The sequence below is a fragment of the Pyrus communis genome, chromosome 11, assembly GCF_041283825.1.
Source record: "Pyrus communis isolate YQ-2024b chromosome 11, ASM4128382v1, whole genome shotgun sequence".
Taxonomy (NCBI): Eukaryota; Viridiplantae; Streptophyta; class Magnoliopsida; order Rosales; family Rosaceae; genus Pyrus; species Pyrus communis.
Window position 1 is genome coordinate 16,544,559 of NC_142575.1, and position 10,507 is coordinate 16,555,065.

A 10,507-nucleotide genomic window follows, 5' to 3' on the forward strand; every position below is an offset into this window, starting at 1 on the left:
GAGGAGTTATGTCACTTAGTACTACGGTCTAGTGATATTTCTCTTCACTTGCAGATAAGAGGTATTAGGTTCGATTCTCGCCAAAAGGCGAACTTGAATCACATTATCACTAGCCCATTGTGAGGCTAAGCCCACCCTTTTTTTTTTAGTGTAAATGATGTAAGGTTGAGCCCATCCATTTTTTTTTAATGTAGATGATATCATTTGTTTGAAAATAAAATGATGATAATGTACGCTCGTATGTTAAAAAAAATGTTGATAATGTACGTGGTGAAGCGACTTTACAAGCTGGCCTAGCCACCTAGGTCTTTGAGACAAACGTCTTTGGACAAGGAGGGAGATTCTCTGCCCTCCCACTTCCCATACACTCCTATTCCCTCTTGTTTGTGCGGTCACGGTTAAGCCACGTCAACATTTTATATTACTATTGCTTTTTGTTTTATTATCTCTATAAAAAAATTAATATAAAATGTTAACGTGACTTAACCGTGATCACACAAATAGGAAGAAGACGAGAGTATGAGAAGAGAAAGGACAGAGAATCTGCTTTCTTTGGACAAGTGCCAAGGCTGTACCTACCCACAACCACTCCACTCACTCGGTCTGACTTTATTCAGGCATCATTTGAATTCCCAATTCAAAAACAAATCCAAGTGGCATAATCTTTTGTGTTTTTCCTTTTTCTTTTTCGTTTTTGTTGGGGTGGGGAAATCTGCGGGCGTTCACTTTCACCAGATTAATCAAAGTCTTGGCCGGTAGATGCATGTTTATGAGTTTTTTTTCTTACGAACTGAGTTTGAATATGAGGCGATCACGAGTTTTATGAGCCGAATATACCAAATATCAACCTTGGCTCATTACGTACCCAATAGTTTGTGCAAGCTTAGCTAATTTTTCTTACGAACTGAGTTTGAATGAGCAAAAAATGAATGAATACGAGTTCAACATTGATAACATTTTTTAATACTCATTACATATATGAGAGAAATAATAAATGATTCGTTTGAAAATATTTTTAAAATAAATGAAAGTGTTTTTAGATAAAATATTTCTGGATTTCAAAAGCACTTTATGTGCTTTTTTCAGGATTCGCTTACATTTTTATTAATCTAAAAATATTTTTACAATAAGAGTTCTTTGACATTTTAAAAGTAATTCCAAACGAGCATAAAACTGTGATCGATTATGTGTTTGCATTACTCTAAATTCCACCCTCAGTAAATTCATGCACAAGCACAATCAAATCACCCATGTTACACATTGATTAAGTCCAAAAGCGATAGCTAAATGAAAAAATGCATATCACGCACTGGTGCATCTATATATACATATACAAACCAATACTTAGCTGCAGCAGTAGCCAACAGTGGTATCCTATCATCCCCTGGCCCTGCCCTGGATCTCTACGGCCTTTTCTTCTTCATCTCATCAAGTATCTCTCTTCTATCACTTGATCTCCTTACTTTTTAAGCTCTAATATTTTTGCAGCTAGCTAGTATAGCTAGTAGTGAAAAGCTAACTAAAGAATGGGGACGAAGACAACATGTAGGAGGCTTATTAAGGCCCCAGCATCCCAAATGTTGATGGTTGCGTGCATATTTATGTTGCTGGTTGAATCATCGGCGGGTTCAAAAGCCAGGCACTTCAATTGGGACGTGGAGTATGTGTTTTGGTCACCGGATTGCGTCGAAAATGTTGTGATGGGGATCAATGGCCAGTTTCCAGGGCCGACCATCCGAGCCAAAGCTGGAGACATGGTGGTTATTGATCTCACTAACAAACTCCACACCGAGGGAGTCGTTATTCACTGGCATGGAATCAGACAGGTCTTGTGCCTCTCTCTCTCTCTCTCCCTCTCCCCCTCCCCACCACCCCCCCCAAAAAAAAAATTATTTCTAGTTGCTATCTATGTGTGCTAATATGATTTGTTGTGGATCTGAATGCTTGCAGTTTGGAAGTCCTTGGGCAGATGGAACAGCATCCATCTCACAATGTGTCATCAACCCTGGAGAGACCTTCACTTATAGGTTCAAAGTTGACAAGGTAAGTAATGGATCATGGAAGGTGGGGCTTTCTCTCTCTAGATTTCTTGGTGTTAACGGATGGTGGATGAGTGCAGGCTGGGACATACTTTTACCACGGGCACTACGGAATGCAAAGATCAGCAGGGTTGTACGGGTCTCTGGTTGTGGACGTAGAAGATGGCAAGAAAGAGCCGTTCCACTATGACGGCGAGTTTAACCTTTTGCTGAGCGACTGGTGGCATGAAAGCGTTCACCACCAAGAAGTTGGCCTCTCTTCCAACCCTCTCCGTTGGATTGGTGAACCCCAGGTACATATTATAATTATAATTAAGCCACGTAATGGGCAGCCTAATTTGGTATCGAATTCGCCATCTACGAAATTCGAACCTAAGACCTCTCACTTCCAAGTAAAGAGGAATATCACCGGACTATAGCACTTAGTGGCAAAATATTAATTTAAATTTAATCATGATCGTTTATATTTTATACGTTGAATGGCTCTTTACTATTAAAAAAATTGTACTCTTACTTCCTAAAACAAAATAAATATGGCTAAACTGTCAATTTGCCTCTTGAACTATCACTTAAATTTTAATTTCCCTCCTAAACTTTTTAATTGGAAAATTAATGACTTAAACTAATTTTTTTGGCCAATTCCCCATACTGTTAGTTTTTTATAGATTTCATCCAAATTAACCTTAACTCTTATCATATGCAAACCACGTAACTTTCCTTTGTGGACAAAAGTGTCACTTCACTAGACCTTTACACACAAAAGCTATATAATCACACATATTTGCATAGGTTTATATTTTAGAAATCTAAGGTTTTCAATTATTTTAAAGAATGAAGTGACCAAACTACCTATACATGTTGTGCACATGCTTCCATTTAACAAAAATTTGGATGGAATGAACGAAAAATTAACAGTAGGGGTCAAATCGGCAAAAAAAAAAAAAAGATTAGTTTAAGTCCTTAATTTTCCAATTAAAAAGTTCAGAGAGGAAATCGAAAATTAGGTGATAGTTCAGGGGGCAAATCAGCAGTTCACTCAATAAATATTGTTAATTATATTGATTGCAGACAAAAAATACCTAATTTCTAGTCTTTGCCTGTGACTTGCTTTTCCACACGCGGTTTGCACATAAATTTACTACAGCACTACGCATATTCTGTATTTTGATATTTATTTTTACAGTAAAAAAATGATAGTTTCTTATAAGTAATGGATGGAAACTGGAAGGGTGTGCAATATGAATTAAGTTAAAATTTTACTATAAAATCAATTAGTAATATGAAGAGTAGTTCAATTTATTTATAAGTTCATGCAAAATTTTTCCTCTTATTAATATGAAATTTATTTTCAACAATCTGTACACCTGCGACCAAAAGAAGAAGGCTAGATGCACGTTGTCACCGTCACTCATATGATTTTAGATATTTGCAATGCGTTAGGTGGTGGATCCTTGTCTAAAGTTTCAATCCCAAATCTATCCATCTAAATATAATAAATGTTTTTTAAAATTTAAATTAAAATATAAACCATCCTCTTTATTTATTTATTTATTTTATTTATTTATTTATTTATTTTTTTAATGTTCTTAATTTAGATCCCTGTTCTATTCGTGGATTGACAGACATTGCTGATCAATGGGAGGGGCCAGTACAACTGTTCTGTGGCAGCGCGTCATAGCAATTCTAGTTCGTGCCAATTAAGAGGAAGCGAACAATGCGCACCCGAAATACTCCATGTGCTTCCAAATAAGATCTACAGGCTCAGGATAGCCAGCACCACTGCCCTAGCATCCCTCAACTTGGCCATTGGGGTAAAAACCTTATTCTCTCTCACTACATATATCTTATACATATTTTACAATTTGTGACAGTCAATTTCAACCTTATTTAATTATTGCCCTAAAGTTGGAAGGTACTTTGATTCCTTTTGCTATTAGCCACATTTTGTTTTCTGGGCTAACCATGTTTTAAACTCTTAAAGTTTCAACACATTGCATCATTAGGTTTTGAAATTATGTCAATTTATATTTTATGCTTATTTGATTGTATGGTTCTTCATAAATTTAATTAATAAGGTGGTTGGTGTCATTTTTAATATGGTATGTATAAGTCACACTTGCACTACATAGATAAAATTAGTCATCACATAGCTTTGTCATCTCCTCCATGGATGCTTGACAGCGCAAAACAAGTACTAGCTAATGGCACAATTTGGTCTCGAATGTTGTGAGTCCTGCATCAACCACGTCGTCATTTAAAAAGAGAATGAATTGGTAAAATGGGTTATCATGGTGGGACCAGGATCCTCTCCTAATCTAAGGATGAGGATCCTCATGATCAAGGGATGTGGACCGTTGGATTTTTATCCAACGGCTACAAATAGGGGGTCTCTTTAAAGTTATAATAATTATAACCGTTAAATTTTTATCCAACGGTCCACATCCCTTGATCATGAGGATCCTCATTCTTAGATTAGGAGAGGATCCTGATCCATCATGATGTCAATGGGTGTCACGGTATTGGGTAATGCTGTCATGGACCAATATGAGTCATACAAGTGACGAGTTGTGCGGAAGGTATTGGGGAATTTAGACAGACAGAAGCTCTACAATGATTCTTTCTTTTTCTTTTTCTTGTCCTTTCCCAGAACCTTCCCTACACATTATATGCACTATGCATGGTTCATGAAAAAAGTATTTTAAAAGTGGAGTTGATTGGGTGCCCAATGGGAGAGGCAATTTGTGAGGGAATTACATGTTATGCAGCAAAGAAAAATCCCTAATAATCGACTGAGTGGCAGCCAGGTATGGGCCAAAAATACCAATGCATGATTGTTGGCCTTTCAGCCAATTAGACCCCATTTGGTGGACTGGATGAGATAGATTATGTAATTACAATAAACTTGAGTCTAGTCCGTTGTTTGTTGTGTCAAATATAAAATGGACATGACTTGATATAATGAGTTATGAATCCACAATAAAATGAATTGTCTAACCTATCCTTATATATGAATTACAAATCATGTCTTACAAATCCCTACCAATTCATTCTTATCTCTCAATCACATCTAGCCCATGCTGCCCATTTTAGGACCCATTCATTCTGACATGATTTTCCTTCACACTTTTGAAATTGGTTTTTTTCCTAATTTAAAAAAACTGTTCAAGCATGTGAAAAATTGTTTTGATTGATTTATACTTTTCAACTCAATGTATATCGGATTTAAACTTTTTTGCTTCTCTTTTAGTGAAGATTATACGTGCAAACTATCGCTTAATATTGAAAAAACATATTAGGCATTGTTAATTTTGTACTCGTCTGTAGAAAAAGGAGAACAGTAATTAACTTTGGAAGAGAAAATCCTTGGCGCATATGAGTGTTTAAAGCTGCTGCTTTGCTTTTCCTGAGTAGCTCTCTCCTGTCCTCTCATTGGGTTGAATGAGTTGGACCATATAACAGAATCAGAACACGTGATTCTTTTTCTGTTGGCGTGGCCTTTTGCACCATGATCAAATTTGACATCTGATTAGCACATGTACTCTAATTTATGATTCTCTGTAGATTTCACAGTCCTGGCTTCATTGATGGAAAAATTCAGATCGTATAATTTAAATTGAATTTATCCAGATTTTTTTTTTCGTGTGAGTTGGACTAATGGAATAGAATAATAGGACCACAAGATTTAACTTAAACAGTCTGAATTTTTCAGATTGTACTCTGGAGTATGAGATCCAAAGAGGATCTCAACCCCCTGTACCTATACCTATACGTAGTATGTATTCTTTGTACATAGCTTTTGGCATCCAATATATATATAAGAAAAATTAATGAAAAAGACTTTGAGTTTTAACGATGAGAATAAAATAAAGGGTAAAGTGAATAGTACAAGGTTTGACTTTTTAGTGTAAAAATATAATTTTTCGTTAAAATAAACAGTACCGCGAGCTTTTCGTTAAAACTCATATATATATATATATATATGTGCGTGTGTGTGTGAGAGAGAGTTTGTGTGTAGCATGTAGTACAGCATGCATGCGTCCTTGTTCTTCTATAATTTCCCGTTACTTGCTGCATGTAACGAATCTAAAGGACACTATAATTTCCAACCAAAACAAAAACTGTCATGTTTTTTTGTTTTGATGAACATGTCATGTTGCTATACTCAAATATTAACCAGTGTAAAATATTTAGCAGAAATATTCAAATCTAATCGAAAGTAACCATGAATTCTTCACTAAGAGACCATGGAACTCTATTACGTACTTAGTGGTGTACATTGTTGATATGTTGTCAGTATTATTTGTTTAAAATGTTTTCTTGATTCAGTCTACTAAGTAAAATTGATCAAATATTGACAATGTATCATATATAAACAGTATATATTGGTATACCTATATTCTAAATCAACATTATATATTGTGCAAAAATTATGTCACTTGATTTTGTTATATATGTTTGATGTGTTGTAGAATCACAAAATGGTGGTGGTGGAAGCTGACGGAAATTATGTGACGCCATTTGCGGTTGATGACTTGGACATCTACTCAGGCGAGAGCTACTCAGTCCTCATAACAACCAACCAAGACCCTTCCAACAACTACTGGCTTTCAGTAGGAGTGAGAGGAAGGGAACCCAAAACCCCGCAGGGTCTTTCAGTCCTAAACTACCGCCCAAACTCCGCCTCAAAGCTCCCTGCTTCGTCACCTCCCACCACACCTGCATGGAATGATTACGCCCACAGCAAGTCCTTCAGCAACAAAATTCTGGCCCTGATGGGCTCCCCAAAGCCTCCCAAGAATTATGACCGTCGGATCACCCTCCTCAACTCCCAAAACAAGATCAACGGCTACACCAAGTGGGCCATTAACAATGTCTCCCTCACGTTACCGCCCACTCCTTACTTGGGATCCATTAAGTACGGTTTAAGGCACGCGTTCCAGCAGAATAGCCCGCCGGAGAGCTTCTCCAACGACTACGACGTGATGAAGCCGCCCGTCAACCCTAACACCACCACCGGGAACGGGGTTTACATACTGGCCATGAACACAACAGTCGATATCATACTTCAAAACGCGAACGCACTGACCGCTAACGTGAGTGAAATACACCCATGGCACTTGCATGGACACGACTTTTGGGTGTTGGGGTACGGTGAAGGCAAGTTTGACCCCAAGAAAGATGAGAAGAAATTGAACTTGAAGAATCCACCGCTGCGGAATACGGCGGTGATATTTCCTTACGGGTGGACGGCTCTTAGGTTTGTGGCGGACAATCCCGGAGCATGGGCGTTCCATTGTCACATTGAGCCTCATTTGCATATGGGGATGGGAGTCGTCTTTGCGGAAGGCATCCAACACCTCACCAAAATCCCTCAGGAGGCTATTGCATGTGGTCTCACTGGGAAGATGCTTATGACAGCGAACCACAATTAATAATAGGGTTGCTGCTTAGTTTAATTTGTGTTTATTTATAATATGCAAGTCCAGTAAGTTACTTTTGATTCGTCGGTCGAGATTATGTATTTGAGTATGCATCTCTATATGCAATTAGATTTTGATACATCTATGATTAATTTATATTGATTGGTGTTTTGTTCAACATAATAATTTAGGTGAGAAACAATGAAAAATATATGGATCTAGCAAAACTTCACCAACTGAACAATTTTTATTAATTAATTACTAGTAATTCGTTGAATTACATCAAGTATTATTAACTAATTAAACCTAGAAAGGTACTTAGGCATATGGTTTTTTATCTTTTCTTTTAGTAAACCTACTTAGACATATGTTGGATGTGAACTAATGGGAAAGGCAGGGGACGTAAGGCGTGGAGAAGGAAGAGGTGCCCTGGGCATTGTTGCAGTAGGCATAAACATCCTTGTTTGGAACACCCGATCTTATATTGACGTTATCCATTATAATGTTGGTGCAGCAATTCTGTCCACAGTCCAATGTAATTGCTTGCGGAACACCGGAAGATCCACCAATGTTACGGAATGTCACATCGCTCACTTGTACGCACTACATGCACCATAAAATTAATTCCGTCATACATAACCATAATTTAAAACAAACTAACAAGCACAACACATATGAGTCATGACAGACACTATCAGTTAATTCACCTTGTTTATGTCCATTACTGAAGTAGGATTAGCAAAATAGTGCTGGTCTATAATGATTGGGTTCTCAATGTCTGTAAACGTAATTCCCTCAAAGGTGATCTTCCTCGCATATCCTGAGCCGCCCTACAATGCACGCAATCAAAAATAATATTATTAATATAACTGAACTAATTAATCACATGACTAATAAATTAAGTGTCAAATTAAAGGAATTTCTTACTTCCCATGTCTTGATTCTCATTCCATTTTGGGTGCCTCTGAAGCTGCAATTGCTTACTTGAATCTCTTCCACTGCACTATGTTCTCCATTTTGACCAAGACTTCCAATACTACAAGTGTACATACAATTAATGAATTAAAATTAAAAATTTAAGCCCTGATTTAATGAGGAAATATAAATGAACAACAAATTATGCTGGGAAAATAATAATTATTACCTAATACCATGGCCTGGTCCACATTTAACACCATTAATATTGATAAAAGATGAACCACTATTGATGGCAATACAGTCATCGCCTATAAATATACACGATAAATACAAAAATAGCAAAACGAAGAATCAGCTCCCAGTTTACTTCCTTAAGAATCTAAATACATGAAAAAGGTCGACATAAATACATACATACATATATATATATATATATATATATATATGTAGTTATTAATTACCAGTTGCAATAAGAGAAGTGTGAATGGTAAGTTTGGTGGATGAAGAAATATCGATTCCATCAGTGTTAGGGCTTTCTTTCGGAGCACTAATTAAGAGTCCGAAAACCCGGCCACCATTGCAGCTGTTGATGCTTATATGATTCTTGGGGCTGTTCAAGAATGTAAGACGACTCAGCTGGAAACCATCACATTTGTGGATGTGGAGACTAGTTGGTCGCTGGCAGTGTGATTTCTTGTTCCCGCATAATTTCCACCAACCGGCACCGTTGCCATCTATTCGACCTCCGCCGTTTATCATAAGACCGGGCACATTCGCAAACTGAATCCATTTGTCCTTGTTTTTCCATGCACCAATGTTATTTGGAGCAATAATACTTCCTTGTATCTGCAAATTTTACCCCATTAAAATTAAAAAAGAAATAATCGGCACAAACAAACAATATAATACAAAAAATAGTATCATATGTTAAAAAGAAAGATTTCATTGAATAGGGTTTATATGGTTACCTGGAAATTTATGTTACTTGACCTGCAAGGCCCCTGGAAAGCCACGGAATTTAACAAGAATGTTTTACTTTTTGGTACAACCAGGGTAGCGATGCCTCGAGTTGTTGATACACACAGAGCTCCCCATGCTTTGAGGAAGGCCTTTTAGTTTGTAGCACAAGTTAAACCAGGAAACAATAAATAAACAAACCCTTTGAAAATCCAACTACAAGTCAAAACTAAAATATACATACAATTGAATCATCAACTTGGCCATTCCCAACAGCACCATAATCAATCACATTGAAAGTATTTGCTTGCGTTCCCATTGCTTCTAGGAAGGCCTGCTTAATTAATTGCACCAGTTGCACAAAATCAATAAAATTTTATTAAGGCAAAAGGGAAAAATCATTCACAGAAATTGAAAAACGAAGAAAATATATGAAGAAGAAGTGGTAGCATACTTGATGCGAATCATCTTGTGTCTTGGCGTTATTATTCCCAACATCGAATGTCTTCATTGGTCGAGATCCCCATGCTTCTGGGACGAAGGCCTCCTTTAACTTGAGTTGAACAAAAATATAAAGACACATGAGTAAATTAAAACATTAATCTTAATTGGTGGAAAGAGAAATCAATGGATATATATATGTATGTATATATTAATCAAAGAGAATGAATGAATAATAAGAAGTGTAGATAGACATACTTGTGAGTCATCATCATCATCGGTGGGGGCATACTCAGAGGCATAGAAAGTATTTGAAGTTGGTGTTGCATCATCACCATCTAGTACTAGTGATCTACTAGCAATACATGAAGTAGGTGAATTAGCAATCACAATGACCGCAAACAAAAAGATGGCAACTTTTCGATGCATTTTTAATGCTAATTGTAACTGAAGGAGAAATATATGAAACAAATTAGTCAGAAATGGGGATGAAGAACAAGCTAGGCTGCACTACTTTGTACTAATGGTTATAAACCTTTGGCGGTGAATGTTGAGGAGATGAACCAGAGGGAAAGGATAATAAGTACATATACACACACACATATATATAGGGTTCATGCATGCGATGCTATATCAATAATCATAAGTAACGTTGGTGTGGTACCAAAATAGACAGAGATCACAATATATTCTGGTTTTGGGGAAGTCAATCAATCAATCAATCAAGATTTC

The 10,507-nt window shown here is 36.8% G+C and overlaps 2 protein-coding genes across 2 annotated transcripts; one reads left to right on the plus strand and one right to left on the minus strand.

Moving 5' to 3' along the window:
• Positions 1-615: 615 nt before the first annotated feature.
• On the plus strand, positions 616-7,621 carry LOC148692974 (L-ascorbate oxidase-like). Its single transcript, XM_088679627.1, has 5 exons — positions 616-1,826; positions 1,951-2,043; positions 2,120-2,332; positions 3,662-3,850; positions 6,509-7,621. The coding sequence occupies exons 1-5, from the start codon at positions 1,527-1,529 to the stop codon at positions 7,469-7,471; spliced, it is 1,758 nt and encodes a 585-aa protein (XP_088535753.1). The 5' UTR covers positions 616-1,526; the 3' UTR covers positions 7,472-7,621.
• A 216-nt stretch (positions 7,622-7,837) lies between these two features.
• Positions 7,838-10,204, minus strand: LOC148692975 (putative polygalacturonase At3g15720). The gene is made up of 9 exons (XM_088680277.1): positions 10,034-10,204; positions 9,789-9,887; positions 9,579-9,668; positions 9,346-9,486; positions 8,839-9,223; positions 8,604-8,685; positions 8,387-8,495; positions 8,167-8,289; positions 7,838-8,062 (listed from the first exon to the last, which is right to left on the minus strand). Exons 1-9 carry the CDS (start codon positions 10,202-10,204, stop codon positions 7,841-7,843), a joined length of 1,422 nt encoding a protein of 473 aa, XP_088536403.1. The 3' UTR covers positions 7,838-7,840.
• Positions 10,205-10,507: the final 303 nt, after the last annotated feature.